This window comes from Corvus moneduloides, chromosome 1, assembly GCF_009650955.1.
Source record: "Corvus moneduloides isolate bCorMon1 chromosome 1, bCorMon1.pri, whole genome shotgun sequence".
Taxonomy (NCBI): domain Eukaryota; kingdom Metazoa; phylum Chordata; class Aves; order Passeriformes; family Corvidae; genus Corvus; species Corvus moneduloides.
Window position 1 is genome coordinate 70,222,290 of NC_045476.1, and position 20,595 is coordinate 70,242,884.

The 20,595-nt window shown below is 43.6% G+C and overlaps 1 protein-coding gene across 1 annotated transcript in view; it reads left to right on the top strand.

The window, feature by feature from the left end:
- The first annotated feature begins 11,087 nt into the window (after positions 1–11,087).
- Positions 11,088–20,595, top strand: part of GMPR (guanosine monophosphate reductase) — a 42,554-nt gene continuing 33,046 nt past the window's right edge. The window contains exons 1-4 of the mRNA XM_032115006.1: positions 11,088–11,546; positions 15,521–15,640; positions 16,225–16,308; positions 17,916–18,089. Of these exons, the coding sequence (XP_031970897.1) occupies positions 11,460–11,546; positions 15,521–15,640; positions 16,225–16,308; positions 17,916–18,089 (465 nt within the window). The 5' untranslated portion in view covers positions 11,088–11,459. The remainder of the gene's footprint in view (positions 11,547–15,520; positions 15,641–16,224; positions 16,309–17,915; positions 18,090–20,595) is intronic.

The window sequence follows — 20,595 nt, forward strand, 5'->3', positions numbered from 1 at the left end:
GTTGTCCAAGGAACAGGCTGCCCAGGGAAATGGTTGAGTCACCATCCCTGGAAATATTTAAAAGATGTGTAGATGTGGCACTCGGGGACATGGTTTAATGTCGGGCTTAATGGTTGGTCTGAAAGAACTTTTCCAACCTAAATGATTCCATGATTCTATGAAACACATTCAAGCACTGGCCACAAGCCAAACAGAGGCCAGCTCTCAGCTTGCCCAGCCTGTGGAGCAAAGGTGGCTGTCTGGTTCGGTGCTCCCTGAGCCACACGGGCCCCGTGCCCATGAGTAGGGGTCTGTGGGCTGGTGCACCCCTACCTCCCAAACCCTCCCAGCCCATGCTAAACAAATTCCAGACCTACATCCAGGCAGGCTGGAGGGCTCACAGTGATTACCAGCACAGTCAGCATGATGCACAGACAGAGAGCACATACTGTGCCTGCCAGAAAGGTCGGTTTTAATCACTTGGTCTAGCTGCAGAAATTAGCAAGAATTGAAGAGACGTTTGCAAGTAAGAGGAGACAAAACTCTAGACAAGCTGTAATAGGCAAAACTGAATGAGAACAAGGAGTGAGCTAAGATCTCCTTCACCTGATTAAATGATGCCTGGAAGTGTTTCAACGACACAGTAGGAAATTTTTAAGTACCAGCCATATATACTTGTCAAGATTGCTTCATGACAAAAAAAAGTGCCAAGATTTCTGTTCTGCCTGCCACTGAAATAAAATTTGACTCATCCAAAAGCACTCAATAAATTATAAATATAAGGTCTATATCCTTCAGAAGAGCCACACCAGCAGAGGTTTAGCCTGCATTTCCCAGGAGTCTCATTCTATCCTTTGAATATCTATCAGTTCCTAAAACTTTCCTCAGTCTGTAGGCTTGGTGCAACAGGAGTGTTTGTGATGTAAAGCTTTCTTATATACTGTATGTACTTATATTCTGTATGTGTATGTCCCTATCTTTCTCCAAATGTAAACCCACATTACACTCCAGCATCAGAGGCATAGACGGAAGGCTCCACCTGAAGCATAGACAAGGTAGACAAAGCCTTGAATGTATTTTCCCTCCAAACAAGCCCACCACTACACATCCCGTTACAGGCCACTGCTGGGCAGAGAAGACAGAGGCAAGCCCCCTCCTGGAAGGGACTGTTGCATGGGCTGGCTCATTGGAAGCCAGGGGCAGCTGAGTGTGTCCCAGCATTTTCCCTGCCCTCCAGTGTGCACTCCTCATGACAGCAAGGGCTCAGTGTCCTTCTTCAGCATGGTAAGTGGAGTCTCTGTCACTCCTTCAAAAACACTGGGTACAAACCCCACCATCCCTGCAGTACCCTTCTCTTCTGACGCCAAACTCAACTCCCACACTTACCTGATCAATTGGTTTGATTTATTTATTTTATTTAAACCACACATGAGCCACCAAATTTAAACCTAGGAATTACTATTTTCCACAGTCTAGAATGTCAAGGGAGACAAATATACTGTGGCCTCCAAAGTGCTGTCTTTCAAGAGGGAATTAACATCGTACCCTGCTTCCCTCTTCCACCTCACAGCTGCACGCAGCTCTGCTCAGCCAAGGTTCAGAAACAGACTCATTAAGTAAGAAAATGATCGTCAACATTTTATCACCTTCTTTTCTCCAGATTTCCTGCTAGTTGGCAACAAAAAAGACCCAAGGTAGGTGGAGGTGAGCAGGGATCTTAACATTGCAAGAGCAGAAATTGGCTTTTATAAATACACCTGATGGCCCAATAATTGATACAGTCTCTTAATACATACACTCACTTCATGGCAATTAGATCTGTAGTCTAAGCATTTCTGGACTTTTTGCCAGGAAAGAATTGGGAAATTAATGAAGGCAAATTAATTATTTGTCCCCATGGTTTCTGATGTAAGAATACAGCTGTTCTTTATCAGCGTAATTCATTTTTAATGTCTCCCAAAGCTCAGCTCAGCTATATGCCCATGTTCTTCATATGCCAAGCTTCTGTTCTGATTAAATATCAAATGGTTTTTAAATATCAAAATGGTTCTGTATTTCTGAGCTCTGTTATGAGCTGTGGGGAAAGAAAAACAAGGACTCCTTTGATCATACACACATGAGTTTTATATGATGACACCACCACTGGGTCCTACGGATGTAGTCCCACTGTACACTTAGGGAAGTGAGGGAAGCTAGATTATGTGCCATGACATATATCAGCCTGCTACATTCCAGCACAAATGGTGGCTTGGGAAAGTAATCAGAAGTAAAGAAAGATGTGTTTTTACTAAATTGGGCACCAGACACAGTGATTGAAGTGGATCATTTCAAGTATCAGAAATCTGAATGTTTATAGACATTTATTTATTCCTATATTATCCCTCACATGACAGCATAGCCCCATACCTCATTTAACAAACTCCACAAGACTTGTTTGCCTGACCCCAAGGGTCACAGCAGCTCATTGATTTTCTTGACAAGTTCTTGCTCTGGTGAGCTACATATTACCTACCACCTGACGGCAGTGTGTCAGGGGGAAAAGTAGCCTGCATAGCCTGAAGTTGAATGCAAGAGAGTTCAGGAACATGAGAGCAAATTAATTGAGCTAAAATAATGAGGAATGAAAAAGAGGGAGTGTGAGGAAGTGCCCCTTCATGTTCTGCTTTCCCCATCAGAGCTCTCTCAAGGGCCAATTGTGGAGCCTTGGGTGGGTGTCAGGGCAGCACCAGAGAAGGAGCAGGGAGCGGCAATGTGGGCACAGCTGGGAGTGGCCACCTGCTCAGCTGTATTTACCCAGGCGCTGCTGCAGCTCTAAAACACTGGGGTCAAGTGAGGGGAGGGCAGAGAAGGCAAGGAGCTGCTGGCCCTGTAGCTAAACGAGGCTAATTATTCCCTTTCCCACAGAGCTGGGCAGAAGGGCTCAGAAAAGCAATTGTGTTCTGCCTCTCTCTGAGAAGAGAATGAGGTGCTGCTTAGGTAGCACCTAGGAGCTAGGGAGAGGCTGATTACTGCTTTCCACACAGTGCTCTGCCTAAAGAGGACAGAGCCATTGCCATCTAAACACAGAGGGAGGAAGGGAGGGAGGGAGGGACTCAGAAGTCCAAAGAAGTATCCTTTATGGTCCTTTTTTGCTCAGGATACAGGATCAGCAGAGATTTAACAATGTACTGCTGGTGAACCAATATGGGAAATGGGACCCGAATGAGATCTGGAGGATTAGACCGAAGCAAGGAAACTCAAGGGGAACTGTAAGAGAAGCTACCAAGGATGGTAAGAAAAAGCATTTGGTAGCAGGAGAGTCAACTGTGTCCCTGGAGAATAGCCATCCTTTTGTAAGGATGGAGCTAACAGAATAGTGATTATGACTGTGCCTGAAGCAAACGTTCATGGTATTACTGAGATGTTTGACAATTTAGTCAGGGGAGCTCAAGATGAAAGGATAACTTGTTAGTACTATGTGTGCTGCAGAAAAAAAAAAGGAATGAACAGTATCTTATATTTATATCACACCTTTCATCCTGAAAGAATCCCAAAACACTCCACAAACCACATATGGAAGTGACTTCTGCCTCTGCTGAATACGGATGATGGGGTGAAACATGCCAGCTCTCTTAATATCAGAAACCAGCACTGCTGCACAGCAGCTCAGGAAAAAAAGAAGAGAGAGCCAGGCACAAATCAAAATGTAAAATAATAATTTTCTAGGCAAAAATGTGGAAGAACAGACCAAAAACATGCAGTATTTTCAGAACTCTTCATTATATGAATGGAAAAAGACTGTAATCGGGATCCATGCCTTACTGCCTCTGGATGCTGCATATCCAGCATCAAATAATGTTCTTGCTCCACAGATTTCCCAGCAGAGGCACTACATAAGAGACTAAAATCCAAGTAGATAAGTGATCTTGAGTTTAGCCCCTTGTTCTCCTACCAAAACAAAATCACATAAATTCCTTCAAATTTTATTGACAGAATGCATATATCTATTTACCACTAGTAAGGATGTTATTTCATTGGGATATAATTTTTTAAACACATATCTTTTCAGGAAGCTGAAAACAACTAAAAAAGGTCTGCTTTCTTCCTAAAAAGGAGGAGGGCAGTTCATGAGATTCAATCCATCAGTTTCATGTCGTATTTTTCCTATTCGATTACTCAAAGAACGCAGGCATCCAAACCACATGTTAGATTCAAGCTAACAGCAGCTACAGATGTGCAGCTACTGTGGCCTCACATGCTAATAATATTCACTTTTTAAACAGCCTTGCAAAACTAGAGCATATTTTACAAGCTCAGGCATTAAATTTTCCCTTCTCGTTTTATCATAATGATATACAAGAATATTTAGCAGGGTTTTATTTGCTGTGGGAAAGGGAAGCAGCATTTTCTAGGTCATTTTAAGAATATCTTTAACTCTAGCCAGTGAGGAATCATGGGTAAAAAAGGCATAGTGGTGACAACCGAGTTGATGTTAATCATAATCCCTATGTAGGTGTTTTTATGAAAAAGGGTGTGACAGCTGATAAATGCAACAGCTTTTATCTACATCCCATTAAATGCCTAAACTGCAATAAAGGAGCAAGCCAATTTTGTTTTCTACAATCCCATGATAAGATCCAAATTAACACAAGGTTTGCAGAGGCACAGCTCCCTGGCCCAAGTGTACAAGGTATTTAAAGTTGTGGGAAATGTCATTTTACACACAAAAGGCATAAAACCCTCATACTAATTAAGATGAAAAGAGAAAAATTCCGGGTTTATGTATTAATTGCAACGATCAAAGAAAATGCTTGAAAGAGTTAAAACATTTTGTAACATGAGCATGGGGGTTTTCTGCCTGTAGATGGTGCAGTAGGGCAGCAAAGTTGTTTCGTTTTTCCAAAGATTAAATTGGATTTGAAAGCTATTCATTACCAGATGTTCACAGTTCAGAAGCATTTCTCCAGTTTAAAATTTGTAGCAACATTTCCACCTAACACAAAAATGTCAAGGAAAGCGCCAAAAATGAAGAAAATCCCATTTGGTTATATAATGGGTTGGGGCTTTTTAAATTAATGTTGTGCTTTTCATTTCTTTCATCAAGCAGTGGCAGTGTGCTTATTCAAGCAGGCTTTGGGCACCAAACCAAAAAAACCCACAAGTGCCAGGATTAGAATAGGCAACGTCCTGACCCCTCTCCATAGGAGGAAATGGACTTTCAGAATCTAAGTCTGACTTACACTCAAGAGACTGAGCAAATCCGTGGTGTTAAGTGCAAGAAAACTAGACATTATTTTCTTTTCTGTGTTAACCACCTTGGTCCTGAGTAACACAAACTCGGGTATAAGCCTACAACTCGCTAATTCCACATGCAACAGATTAATATGAAGAAAGCAGCACACTGATCTAGGTATTACATTAAAAATAAAGAGGCAGAACAGCAATATTAGTATGTGCACTGCCTCGGCAGTCCTGTGACTGCTCTGTTGCATCCTGTAAAATCAGCTGCTGGCGAGAAAAACATTTATGCAAAATTGCTTCTTGAATTCAGTATTTTCCTCTATTTACATGAGGAGGTTGAATTGACACTGGATTCTTGCGAGTTTCTAGGCTAGAATTAATGGATGAAGTTCAGATGCAAGCCTGCATCCAAGCTGGAGTGCAAACACTGAGGGAAGGAGAGGGTATGGCCAGCCCCAGTTGAGTCTGGCTTGTAACGTGGTTAAATTCTTATGCACTGTCATGACAGTAGGTGATTTGCTGGCAAAAAAATCATCAGCTGGTACACAGGCAATACCAGAAGTTTATTTTTGCTGAGTTCTTCTCTGCCCAAATCCTTCTGCAACTGTGCATTCTTGCTTTTATTTATTTATTTGTGAATATAATTATTTACTGAGGCAGTTTTGCTACCTCACTGGGGTTGCTATTTGGTCTAGTATGTTTTGGAAAAGCCTGGTAAATCAGCCTATGTCCATCCAAGACAAAAGACCTTCACTGCCTCAATCTGAGATGGTGAAGCCAAGTAGCCAGGCTGTCTTATGATTTTAGAGGAAAACAGATGTGAAAACATGGGCTCAGCTTCTTCTCGCAGCAGTGGTATTAATGCCAAATCAACACTTGTCTCTGATGAGTTTACTCTCCAGCCTGTTTCTCCCAGCAGTGGTATTCAGTAGGGACAACTCCACCAAAGTCAGTGGCATCTTACTGCTATAAAGCCAGTGTGAAATCATAATCAGAGTTACCAATGTGTAACTTGAATAGGACTTTGCTTCATCCTTAAATTTTTCTCTCCATGCCTTTCTCTTATGTAAATGAGCTTTACTGATTTGACTATCAAATGACCACCAAATAAACTATGTAATTATCAGATTTTTCAAAGGCTCTTGAGATCTTGCAGGGGAAGATGTCCTGCAGTGATGAAGTAATGTATGGAACCACTGAATCACAGAGTGGCTGAGGTTGGTAGGGACCTTCCAAGATCATGTAGTCCAACCTCACAGGAAAAAAAAGTGGTTTCTAATGTTCAAATAGAATTTCCTGTGTTTCAGCTCATGACCATTGCTCTTGTTCTACCAGTGGGCACTGCTAAGGAGAGGCTGGCTCCTTATGTAAAGCTATGTAGCAGCAACAGAGTACCTGTTACATTCTGTGAGATGACTTAGTATTTCCACAGAGAGAATCTCACTGTCTTTTACAGTACATAGAGCTGTAATTCTGTAATTAACAGAAGTATCAGCTCACAATGGACAGGATACAACAGGTTTTGACCATTAAAAAAAAAATCTGCAAACAACTTCCATGCCAGTAAAGTCCAATAGTAAACCAAATGTGACCTGAGCATGGACCCAGCTAGAAGCTCTACAATGCAATAGTCCATATTTTTTTATTAGAATCACACTCCCTTGAACAACCTGGAGAGTTACCCCTCCTCCAAGTAGTCTGAGGACAGTTCAGGGAACAGCATCAAACTGTTTCCAATATGCAGTTTGAGTGAGACCCCTTGAAACTCACATATGGCACCTAAATGGCTACGTGTGAGCCACACTCTGTCTCTTGCCTTGCAGGGACAGATTGGTGTGGTCCACTTTACTTATCAGTACGGACAGACCCTAAGCATATTTCATAAGCCAAAGAAGGTCAAAGTTGCATTAATTATAGATTGCTGTGATTACTTATAATTAACATTTGAAACCTGCTGAAATCAAATAGGAGTGGATACTGTCACTTACTCCTAAGTAAACTATACCTTGAACGAAAAGCTGTCCTACTGAATTCAGTGTGGGCCTGGGATTTAGCTGACGATTAGCAACTAAGATTATTTTTCCTCTAAGACCTTCAAATTTAAATGAAAATACTTATGGCATACAAGTTTCTTCATAACAAGTGATCTTCATGCATGTAGTTGAAATTTGCTTGGCACACTTATGAAAGGCAGGGGTGTCAGCTCCACTCCTTCCATTTCTGGTTGCTATCAAGGCCAGCAAATGCCTTAGTGTAGATGCTGTAATAATACCGATACAGTTCAGAGGAACACCCTTATCTCCACAACCAAAGGAAATCTGCTTGCATTTGCAGGGTTTGCTGAGTTACATTTCTTGATCCATCCACTGGGAAATGCTATTCAGCACAGACAAGGCCCAAACTCAAACAGAATAATAAAAGGGATTTACATTTCTCCTAAGCAAAACAAGGCTCTTTCCTCAAATGTACTGCTTCTCCTTAAGAGTGAAAGATCTTCATCACACATGTCCTGCAGCATGTTGTTCTTTCCAGATATGGGATTTTGCTGGGAAGTTGTGACACACAGTTTGTGGGAGCACTTGCCAGCTGAGCAATGCTTTCACTAGTGCTCACCACACTCCTTAAACAGGCATGCTACTTGTGTTACAGGCTGTCTGTATGGAGCTATATGAGGCTATAGTATTTTCCTAGGAACCACAGCAAGGACGTAAGCATGTGCCTTCAACTGTGTTAGCTGTATATCTGCTGTGACAAGAATTTCTCTTGACAAATAATGACAACATCATTAAGCATTCACCCAAAAAGTGTTCCCAGTGCTTAGAAGTGCTCATACTTCCAGGTTATCACTGAATGCTTCTTTTAAAACCAAGGAGTTACTGAGGAAGTGTTCTTATTTAAATAAGAAAAATACTAGGCATTGATAAAAAGAGGTGTTTTTAATGCCATATACAATTAACCTGGTATACCACAAATAGCTGGCCTCCAGCTGTACTTAATGTCACTGATAACAACCCTTTGAGCCCAAAGTTCAGTCAGTTTTCAATCCACTTCACTGTCCTTTTAGCTAGTCCCCACCTCATAAGTTTGCCTACAAAAATGTTATTTGGAATCTGTCAAAAGCCTAAGTCAAAACAAACAAGAGCCATTGCTTTTTCCTCATCTACTGAAAAAGTAATTTCATCTTAGAAGGTGAGCTGAGCATGATTTTATTATCATAAATTCATGCCAACTACCTTTGGTCTTTCTTGTCCTTCATTCATTCATCTGAAAATGGTCTCCAGGATTATTGGCTCTGCCCCCTTCTCAGGCAAGAAGTGAAGCTGACTAGCCCAGATCTTCCTTACTTCTTGCTCTTCTCAAAGACAGGACTGATACTTGCTTTTTCTAGCCCTCAGGACTTCCCCCTCCCCACATGATCCTGCTCTTATGAGGATGTCTTCACTACTCTTGATTTTCTGATGAGTCTCAGGGGCCTGGGAATCCTGAGACAAATCTGACCAAGGAAAACCAAGGTGAAGATGCCAATGAGTACCTCAGCCTCTTCCATGTCCTTTGTTACCAAGTCCCATTTGTGAACTAATTTATACTGTTAGATACAACAGTATTTACAATTAAAATAACAGGATGAAAGCCACAAGGTCAACAGTCTTTGTTAATAATAGGCTTTAGACACAGTAGTAACTATTTGCATTATAATGATCACTTTTTCCTCCTCTCAAAAACACTAAGTCTAGAAAACTTTTAGAAGACCTACAAAGCAACACTGGCATTGGTCTTTTCAGTTACAGTGGCTGAGCAGTTCTCTTATAAGTGAATTGTTCCATCTGCTTTTAAGTATAAATATAAAACAATGAAGTAGAGAAAAGAAGAACTCTGAAGGAAAGTAAAAAATCATTTACATATGCTAAATTTGAAATCAGTGATGGCTCATTTGCACTTGAAGACTAAACTGCATACAGCCTAGATGAACAGCTCTTTTTTCCATAGCAGAAAGAGATAATATGGGATCACTCACGGCAGGTATATCTCAAGTGTAAGGAGGAATCAAAGATACATAAGAGGTGATCTTCATTTTTGGATATGATATTAATGTGATTATTGATCGTGTCCCCTCTGGTGTCCATACTTCAGAAAGGACAATGAAAAAAACAGAGGTGGTTCAGCAAGAAAACATAATTTTGATTACAGAAAATACATCTTGAAGTAAGAAACTGGAGAATTTGTAAGCTTTAAAGAACACTCAAGCTGATCTGAGACACCTAACCAGTCTGTTAGTATGTCTATATGGGGAATTACTGGATATTAGAAGATACTGTGATCTGCAGGAAAATAGCACTGTGAGCTCTGTGAGTGGACACTAAAATACTGGAAATTATAAACAGTATCAGGCATGCATTTTCTGTGGCTCACACATATCACTGTAGCCTCAATCTCCTACTCTTAACAACAGTGCTGACCTTTTGAACTCACAGCGCAGTGGCTTCTTTCTTTCTTCTCAGCATCACATGCCTGCCATGAGGGCAAATGGAAGACATGGTGCTAGGCACAGACAGAAGGCATTTGTTTTTTTCCATTCTCAGTCCTCTGCTACAGACATGCCACTTCCAAAGGACCCATTCTCATAAGTACTCCTATTACTTAGCAGTAAATGGTGGCACATATGTCTGTCTGGAAAACATGTTTTAATAGTTCCGTTATATTGTGGAGAAAACACCAAATGAGTGGCCTCTGTTATGCAGATGAGACTAATTATAGAGTCCTCTTCCCTGAATATCTCTGTGGGAAATACCTACAATGGCAAGGCTCTCCTGGAACATCATCTGAAGTTCCAAAGTCCCAGATTCAAGGCCTCTCAACCTGGACAATCAAAACTGCAAGCACTCAAATGCCCTGCCTTCTGTGTAAAGCCCCAGGCTCATGCTTGGTCATACTGGATTATCTGGGACACTTGGGCAAAGAGGTGTAAAAGAGCTCTGCGGGAGGCAGGGTGTTGACTAGACGAATGTAACTTTCAGATAAAGGAGAGAGTGCTACCTCCTCCTGCAATGTGTCTGAGGAACTGTCCCAGGCTTCAGTTTCCAGTCACTAACAAGGCTTAGCTCATGTGTCTTTCAAAGAAGTCCAAGTCTTACTACCCACTGACTTCATAATTAAATAGACTTTAAGGCTCAAAGCTCCTGTGGAAGTCATCTCATGTAGTATCTGGCAACCCTGTATTGATCCCTCTGGCAGCAGATGTAGATGGACTCAGCACGTGCAATCCTGCTGCTATGAGTGGTTTGTGACTGTGTGTTGAACTGTGGCTAGCACCACTGAAAATGGAGGAAATAGTCACAAATCAGCCTCATGTATGCTCGGAAAAAAAAAAAAAACCCCAACCAAACAGAAAAGCTCCCTGTTGCTTCTCTAAGTGCAGTGAAATAGGAAATTACTGAGGCAGCTGCAGGTGGCTGGTGCTCTGACCACTCTATGACCAACCAGCTGCACATTTCTCAACGTCTCTAACGCCAAAACCACACTCTGGCCCTCTGCAGTGCGACTGGGAGCCGAGCTCTGCCCCAGTATTACCAGATGCCGGGCAGGGAGAGGGCCGAGTTTGGGCTCAGAGCAGAGCACCCGGGAAGCGGGATTCCCACGAAAGCCCAGCTACACTAAGTGCTATGTTTTTTCTGTGGCTGGAGGCACAGCATTTTGGGCCGTGCTGCAGCAGCCCTAACAGCGTTGGGGAGCGCCGCCAGCCCCCGCCTGTTCGGTGGAAGGTAGAGGGAGGCCGAGATGTTCGTTCAGCCCTGCAGCAGACACCCAGCACGGCCGGGCTCCCGCACCCGGTACCGGCGGCGCCGGGGCCCGCTCGGTCACATGGAGGCGCCATTTCCTCTGCCCTTGCTTTGCCCTTAAGGCCGCCGCGGTGCCGCCGGTGCCTGGCCCCGCACGGGGCGGTTGTGGGCGGGCGACGCGTCCCTGTCTGCCCCCCACCGCACGCTGCCCGGCGGAGAGGCGGGGGTAGCTGCGGCGGGGGAAGGGGCAGGGGCCGGCCCCGGCCGGCCGCTCGGCTAAAAACAGCCCTCGCCTAATAAAGCGATGGGGCCCGGTGCCCGCGCCCTATAAATACGCTCGGTGCGCAGCTGGCGGGCTTTGGCCGGCGCGGCTCGGCTCGGCTCGGCTCGGCTCTGCGGGCGGGGCGGTGCAGCCAGCACAGCAGGGCCGCCACTGCCGCCGCCAGGACAGCCCCGGCCCCCGCACCCCGACACCCCAGCGAGATGCCCCGGGTAGACGCAGACCTCAAACTGGACTTTAAAGATGTCCTGGTCAGACCTAAAAGGAGCAGCCTCAAAAGCAGATCAGAGGTGGGGACATCCAAACCCAGCATGCTTTCCCCCCCCGTCCCCCCCAACGCTTAACTTCCTTAACCCGCCTTCCTCCCCTGCTTTATTTTTGTTTCCCGGTCTATAGCAGCAATGCCCTCCCCGATCGGGACGCCCTTTGCGTGGCGGGGGGATGCCGCTGCTGCCAGGAGGGGAGGACGTGGCCGGGGTTGCGGAGCCCGTGGCGTGTCCCCCCGCGGCCCCGGCGGAGCGGGGGGCGGCAGGTGCCGCAAGCCGGTGCCGCGCTGGCCTCCCTCGCTCCTCAAGCTAAAATATAAGGGGGGCAGTGGGGGATTGCTTGCTCCTAACAGGTGCCTCTGCGGGGCTGAGCGGGGGCTGACCTCCGGTTTCGGAGGGGGCGTCGGCGGCAAAGCGGCAGCGCTGCAGGACAGGGGTGTCCGGTTACCCGCCCCGCAGCTTGGGCCGGCAGAAGCCGGTGATGCCACCTGACAGGCAGCATTGCCCTCAGCCTCGGGGGCTGTGGGCGGTGCTGATACCGAGGAGCTGATGTGCTCTTTAAAAAAATAATTGCAAAACAAACCCCGCGAAGACGCTGGGGAGCGCTTCCCAGTGCGCAGGGTGCCCCGGGCTGGAACCCCATCATGGGGAGTACTAAGGGAAATCCCATCAAACCTGGGGCGATGGGTGCGTTTCACCCTCGCTTGGGTTTAACCCCCTTGTGACCTGCGTGTGTGGAGCACTGGGGTCCCCCTGGGGCTCTGTGTCCCTGCTGGCCCAGGGCCACTGTTAGCCGGAACAGTGCTGTAGTTCTCTCTCATCAGGGATCGGGAAAGACCCCAGGAAATCAATCCCATGAGGATCGATTGCCACCACAAAAAAAGATGGCTACTTCAGGATCGAAGGTGCCTTCTCGTTTACCCCACATAACCCCCAAGGTTAACAAAGGATTTAGTTGGACTAAAGAAGGAATTATGTTGTATTGGGGGATGAAAAGAGGATTAAGGCTTTCTCCAGGGGACATGGAGTTGTTAGAGAGACTGAAGTAGAAAGGGAAAGGGAAGCAGGGAGGCTGTGTTTACTATGTGCTTATGCCCAGGGATTTTGGGGGTAACAACGAACAACTTTGCCATCATGAGGTGTAAGATCAGAGAGGCCCTCTCAGTAGAAAGTTGATTTCTGGCAAGTAATTTTTAATTTACCATGAACAGTGTCCCAGCCAAGTAATTCCTCATCGTATGCCATTGCTGCACATAGAGCCTGTGGGCACTTTTGAGCCATTTGCTTGGGGACCTATGGATCTCTCCTTAAAATTCACTGTGCCGGCCTGGCAAACAGGTGGAGCTGTGCTCCACCGAGTGAGTGGCAGGCACATGGCTCCTTCAAGTGCAGTGTTTTGTATATTTAGCAGCGTGCAGGCTGTGGAAAGAAGGGCTGCTGGGAAGAGAAAACGATAGGAGGAACATGAGCTGATATGGCAGGGTTGTAACGGGTAGCTGTGATGAACTGTTAAAACGTTGCAGATGAGAAAAAGTGCGTGTCGTGAGGGGGTCAGTGAAAACCGATGAAGGTTAAGAAATTGGACACCATCACTGAGGCTGTGGCAACAGGGATAAACAGAGTCTGTGAGAGCCAGATCTGAAATGGACAGCCCCAGTCTGCTTCAAAACAAGAATATAAATAAATAGTTCTGGCAGAGGAACAGAGGCAGCATACTACAGTGCCTGTTACCCAGCAAGCTGCTGCTTTGAAGCTTATATCAGCAAGCATCTGCTTCTCTGGTGTGAATGCCTCGTTTTGCGCAAGGATAGCTTTTTATGCAGTGACTAGAGTTAAGTCAGCTTCCTAGAGAGACAGTTTGGGATGTTTGCAGATCTTCTTGTAGGTTTGCTATGTTGATATTTGTTTCTGATTCCTTGCTCCGTCTTTGTTTTCCATGGTTGCTTTCTCCTTTTGGAAAGATATCAGAAAAATGTGATGCTTGAATTCAAATATCAAAATTTGTTAGAGCAAGGATGGGAGTGGGAGCAACATTATCTGTCTGTGAGGTCTTGGTACTCACATAGCCTGTTCTTGCCTTGGCTGGGCTTACTCATGCACTCTGTCCATTACAAGTTCACCAGACAAGTGTCCTGTAGGAAGTCGTTAATTTAAATTTTGTAAATTTAAATAAGTCCACAAGAACAGCACAAATTGCTAAAATAGGTAGAGAGAATGGCAGCCAGCATGATCAGCAGTGTTGACTGATTTCCACATGAGGAAAAACCCTAAACATACTAGGATAATTTGATACGGAGAAGAGTCAGCTGTGGAGGATATGCTAAAAGTCCATGAAATGAGGAGTGGAATGGAAAAGGTGAAACTGAGCACCGGTTGTTAATTGTCTCTCATAAAACAAGAAGAAGCACTGAATGTAATTACCGGGCAAAGGTTGTAGTTTTTATGCAACATAAAATTTGTCTTACTGCTGTGGGATATTGGAGATGCTAAAGGTGTGAAGGACTAAAAAAATTACAAGGCAAGTTCTTGCCTTGTCTTGTGAGTGTCTATTTTGGAATATTTTGATGTCTTTTCTGAAACACAGCTCTTCTCCTTTCTGAAGTTCCTTTGAAAGAGATGTTTTTCCTTTGTAAAACTGTAAGGCAGTGGTTCTGGTGCTGGTATCTGTGTGGAACTGGTTGTGGGATACTCTTGTTTCCCCCCTCTCTCCCCCTCCTCTATGGTTCTAGTTAATACATTGTATTAAGAGGGAGTAAAGTAAATTAAACTTTCATACTTGTTTCATACCTATCTTCTTTGTATTATTTTCTAATGTTAGCTGCAACTAAATTTCCTGTAAGAATGATTTGTCATCCATGATGGCTGGAGAATTAGACCTCTGATAGTAAATGGGAGAAAGGAGAGTCTCCATTAAGATATATCTTAGATTGTTCACTAAAGTGACCCTTCACTTATGAGCTTATATGAGAACCTGATTCACAATTTATCACTGAGGCACAAAGTTCTTTCTCTTATACAAACCAGTAATAAATCCCTCACAACATTAATCAGAATCTAGCCTGCAATTTGGCAGTGCTCAAAGTGTGTTTTAAATAAATAGTAAAAAAATCCTATATTTTTTCTGTTGCTTTCTTTTTGGTGATGGATTTCAGTTTAGTTCAGGTCTCCAAATGTTACTGGGTTAAAGTTGCAGTGAGGATTAATGAAAAGTGAAGGAGCCTTCATTGTGGCTAGAGACTAAACTAATACCTTACAGTTGTGCATTTCTTTTTTTTCTCCTTTTGAGCTTTTTTCTCCTAGATAGGAAGATCCTAGGTAGGCCAGTGGGAACCGATCTAATTTGATAATACCTCTTGCAGATGTAAGGAAAAAAAATGCCTGATGTTACCATGATCATTTGAAGGTGCTGAAGAAGAAATAACTTTGAAGGTGAAGGCGGATACAGTTTTAAGACATTAACTTAGAAACTAGCAGCTTCTTGGTTTAGCAAGGCAAGGTATGATTGTTCATAGTGTATGGCGAGAGTGCCGCTAACCATGACCAAAAGAGCATACTTTATTATATTGTCATTTACCCTAAATAGAGACAAAGTCCTCTAAGCCCTGGAGATGGAGCAAGCTGCAATTCTGACTTCTGTGGAGTTAGGACTTAAGCTTGAGTTTCTCAGGCAGCCATACAAACAGCTGAGATTACTTCTGTACGCAATAACCCAGCATCCTCATTGTCATTTCTTTCTCCTTTTTTAAATTTTATTTTGATTCTTTTTCTTAAGTAAGAGCTCTATTTAATGCAGAAAACATTCTTTTAAATTTTTTTTCTTGTTTGGAAGGCAGAAGTTGTAAAAAAAAATTAATGATGTAATAGTGGAACAAAAGGAACAGGAAATGTGAGGAAAATCAAGAAGCTCTGTCTAAACGTGCTGTATCTGAAATCTGCAGCAAAAACTTGTGTTCGATTACAATCAGTTATTTAAAAGAATGTGTGTCTGTTCATTGCAGGTCGACCTCACGCGCACCTTCACCTTCCGTAACTCCAAGCAGACATACACAGGAATTCCCATTATAGTGGCAAACATGGACACCGTGGGGACGTTTGAAATGGCTGTGGTTATGGCAAAAGTAAGTCTCGACTCTCATTTCTACAACAGTTGGGAAGCTGCTGGGTGACAGTGAGCAGCCTTTGTTAATTTTTATCTAAGTTTGTTGGAGAACAGAGGAACATGAATTTAAAACTCCAGAACAAAAACAGGGCTCCTGATATAAGCAAGTTTCAGTGGAGATGCTTCCGTACTGGGAAGCTTCCATCTTGGGTGTAGCTCAGCTTCAGGTGGAGCTTCTAGAGCTTAGTTTTTGAGGTCCCTTTGTGTTCCCTGCCAGAAAAGAAATATTAGCTGACAAGTTTTGAAAGTGTAGCTTATGGGATAAAGCTGCAGCAATTTCTACGTTAATGAGGCTCTGTCACATTCAAAATACTGACAGTAGCTTAATGGAACATATCATAAACCTGGTCCTGAAAGGTTGGCTGAGTATGCCAGCCTTTTGAAGAGCTGTTTACGGTTGCCTGGTCTGTTGTTTGCTGCTACTGTTTCTTCCAAGCAGGATGAGCCTATACTTAAAAGCGGATTTTCTAATGTCTTTTTTTGCAGCTGAGGGAAAAATTACTAATGTGGACATTAATATCAGTTCTCTTGGTTTTTTGCTAGCATGCAATGTTCACTGCAATTCACAAGCATTATTCTCTGGAAGAATGGAAACTGTTTGCTGCCAATCACCCAGAATGCCTTGAGGTACATTTTTCTACTGTAAATTATTATGGTTTATTGCTTTGTTCTGAACTCACATGCACTGGGAGTCTCTTGGGAAAACCGTTGTCAAGTGAGGTTTTGGGGAATGAAGATATTTGCTATTCTTAAATTCATCAAGGGAAGTGGCTTGTCCTGGTTTAAAACAACAGCTATGTGAGTCCATTACAAAAGTGTTTATATTAAAATGCAAAAAAGCAAAGTTTATATATGCCTGGAATGGAAACAGAGAAGTATCCTGAACAAAGAAGGAGGAAATACTTGGGAGTAGGTGTGAGTACTGTGCTTCTGTTGCTGTTGGGAGCTGTGGTAGTGCACAGACATGAATAATTTCAAGTAACCCAACCACAGGCTGGCCCTGCACACCCTTGTGCTGGGCAGAGTCTTTGCCATCAGGTGTGCAGGTGGATCTGGAGTCTGCAGGATGGAGTGGCCCAGGTGCTGGGCCTAGGCAGGAATGAGCATTGGCAGTTGTCAGAGCTTGTGTGTCTTCCACTTACTCTCCTGCAATAGAGCTCACTTTGAGCTATTCCTGGCTGTGCTGCCTCACTTGTTCACAGGGTCCTAGCCTCATTATATTTAGTAAATTTAAACATTGACTTAAGTTCTGACTTTTCCACATTCAGATTCCTTCTTTTCTTCTGGCAGGCCCCTGTACCAGGAGAGGCACTGTAAGTGTTCCTGGCTATCTCCTCTTCTGCTCAAAGTTCAGTGCAGTTTTTGATTTTTCTCTGCATGGAAAAGAATACCACACAGCTGTATTGGATCTTTACCTGTAGCACATTTTAGAATTATATTAAAAAGGCTATTGATTACAGAGTTGTCTGAAAGTGAGCCTAGCACTTAGGCCAGTCAGGATTACTTACATGCCACCACAGGGTACAAAGTGGTCCCCAGAGTGTCCTGTGTCTGAACACTTTCAAACTTAACTTATTTGTGGTACATGACTGGAATAGGACCTCCTAGTGATTAAATACTGGCTTGCACTGTGACCTTGGATTTCTGCAGAGGTTTTGTAGGCCAACAACTGTGGAAACTATTTTTCTTTTGGAAAGAACTTATTGGAAGATGAAGAAGCAATCTGCTTGTTTTCAATGGTAGCTGACCCTGCTTGAGAAAGGGGATTGGACTACAAAATCGCCAGAGGACCCTTCCAAACAAAATTATTCTGTGATTCTGTAGATCACAGGAGTGCTTGGTGAACTTAAAGACCTAAATTTTACTCTCTGACAGTGCCCCAGATTTTCCACTCTAACTTGCTGGAAATATACCAAGTTAGGCCTTCATCTATGTTTGTGTTGAGTATGGCTGAACCTTGATTGATCTCAGGTGATTATATTTGCCTGTGACAATCCACTTGTGAATGAATGCTAAAATGCTAATTTCCCTCTCTTTTATATCATTTAAACAAGACAGAAATAGCACACTGATTTTCCCAGGAAGGTATTTATTTCATATTACATAGTGTGATTTTTCACTAGTTACCAGCACAAGTCCTGCCAAGATTATGCAGGAAAAGACATACAAATTGTGTGTGTGTTTATGTCAGTTTTTGCAACCTACTACTCTGTTTTGTTCTCTCTATTTTTTAGCATGTAGCAGCAAGCTCAGGTAGTGGACAAGATGATTTGAACAAGTTAACAAGGATTCTAGAGGCCATTCCAGCTATCAAATTCATCTGCCTGGATGTGGCAAACGGCTATTCAGAGTATTTTGTGGAGTTTGTGAAGTCTGTCCGTGCCCTGTTCCCACATCACACCATTATGGTAAGTGCATAGAAAGGGTGGAGGGTGTGTGTGTGAGAATTCTGTCCAGGAACAGGACCCAGAGATTGATTGGTAGGCATCAGAAGCTAGAAAAAGAAAGGAAGCAAGGAAGGATGTTTAGTAACAATTTGGCATTGTCCATCTTCCACTGCTGATGATTTCTGTGGGAATGTTTAGTGTGTGCTCTGACACAGCTTTTTGATTGAAGTTGGCATGGAGGACTGGGTGGATCCAGTTCTTTTCCTACTCATGTCCTCCTTCCCACTCTAGATGAGACCTCTAATCGTTACGTGTATGGGTTTACTTTGGTGATTCCAAGCAGAGGTTTGCTGTGGGAATGTGCCAACATTTCTGGCCAGTTGAGGTCAATGACTGTTAGATCTCTCAAAGACAGCTCAATGCACTGGTCCTTGCCCATGATAAAAATGACAGGGGTGTTGAGGACAGCATTATCAGGGAGCAAAATGGTCAATGCTGGTGCTTTCTGTGATGTTACTATCCCATCTCAAGAGTGTTAATTCCATGCTTCCTTCAGCCCTTGTGCACTAAGGGTAGGATGTTTGCATGGACATGGAACTCCTGCAGCAGAGCGCTACTGCTGCTTTCCTGGGGCTCCTGAAGAAATGTCTGAATTGTTTCCATGAGAATAGCAGAAATCCTCAAACAAGAAGCAGATCTATAATGAGGCTACCAGCCTTTCTTCAAGCCAGTGCAGCAAAAAAATCATGTGTTTAGTGCCTACTTTTCCATGCCAGAGATAAAGCTTCATGCATGTAAAGTAAATGTGAAGTGAAAATGTTCCTGAATGCACATTCTGCCTTGGTTCAATAGAGAATAACATGTTCAAGCAGCTCAGGGGAGGATGCATTCCTTTCTCCCATGTTGGAGGAAGGCAGTGTTCTTGCTTCTGAATGATGGAAAATTGAAGTGGGCTGGAATGTTTGTTGGATTCTGGGTTATCATAGGCTGATGAATAGGCATTCTTCAACAGCTACCAGGAGACATGGGAACCATCTTGGTATGGTCATACTTCCCATGGCTTTGGAGAGAGGTTTTCGAACTATGAAATTATAAATGTGGACCTTTTGAGCTTTTTGCTTCATGTTCACTGCAGTGAGAGAAGAAGCTGTTTCCTTGCTTTGGATCTGAAATATTGACCCTAGTGACATGATTACTCCAGTGTCTTTGTCTTTGAAGAGTTGTGGCAGGGAGCTTAAATCACATAGTTAAAGCCAAAGATCATCTCTATCAGGAGTGAAAAGAAAATTGTGTGTCATGCCCTCCTCCACCTCCCCACAGATTGCTGACTTTTCTGAGTGAGGAGGGAACTCAACCAAGATGAATTGCCCAGGAGGCAGAGAAGGTCAATGTCAAAGTCAGATATCAAGCCCAGATTTTAGTCCAGGGTTCTTAGGCCAGTCTCATCTGCCTTCCATGACTGTTCAGCTGTCTTCCTGGTATCTCTGCTTTTGTGGCTAAGGTTATTGTTACTTCAGGCCTTCATTGTCCTGACAGCACCACCTGCTTGAACACATTTACAGCCCTGATCTGTTCAGTTACCTTCTCTGGTTGTAGCTCCTTTCTCTGAATGTGGCTTAATATGGCTTGTGTTTTTCACCTCTGCACAGTGATAATTTCCATTCCTAAAAACATGCTAACAAACTTGGGGTGTTCAAAAACCTTCAGTTTTCCAAAGCCCCCAGAGTCTGTTCAGTCATGAAGGTGTCTGATTCAACTAGACCCACCTCTACCCACCTCTACCCTGCTTCCAAGTGAGTGCACACTCTGTGCCAACATGGCCTTTTGAAGCTGTTCCTGGCTGAAATGCGGGAGCTGGTCGAGGCTCCTTTTAATGGTTATCTGGAAGACATGTCCTGCTGCTACCTGTTCTGACTGCTTTGATGTGTTTGTGCTATGCCTGCAATATGTTCTCTGGTGTTGTGGCTTTCAAACAAAAGGGCTAGCAGTTAAATAGGAGGTATAAAAATAAAGAAGCTTTCTCATGGCTGAAAGTGATCTCCAGGACCTTGCAGGCTGTCTTGTTTGCTTTCCTCAGCATGACTATTCATTCCACAGTCAGCTGCAGTGCAATACATAACAGTAACCCAACTGTGGATCTCGGGGAATGTGTGTTCCCAGGGGCCATGTAATGGGTTCAGCTCTGAGGTTGAAAGGGGATGTGCAAAGCAACTGTGGTTAGTGTAGTACTCTCTGTGGCCAATACTCCCATGCAGATGGAGGATGTCTCTTGTGTAACAGCCTTTCAAATGCATGTTTTTGTCTTTTTAAATACTTGCTTCTATAATCACGTTACCTTATTTTCTTCTGTCTGGTTCTGACACAAGGTTTTTTCACTCCTGCATTTTGTATTCATTTACAAAGAAGATCAGTTTCTCCATGGAACACCAAGGGTAGGGAAGACAAACAGGCACAAAGGTACAACATGACTTGTCTTAAATCACTCATCAGGTTGGGAATGGGGGAAGAAGGAGTATTTAAGTCTTCT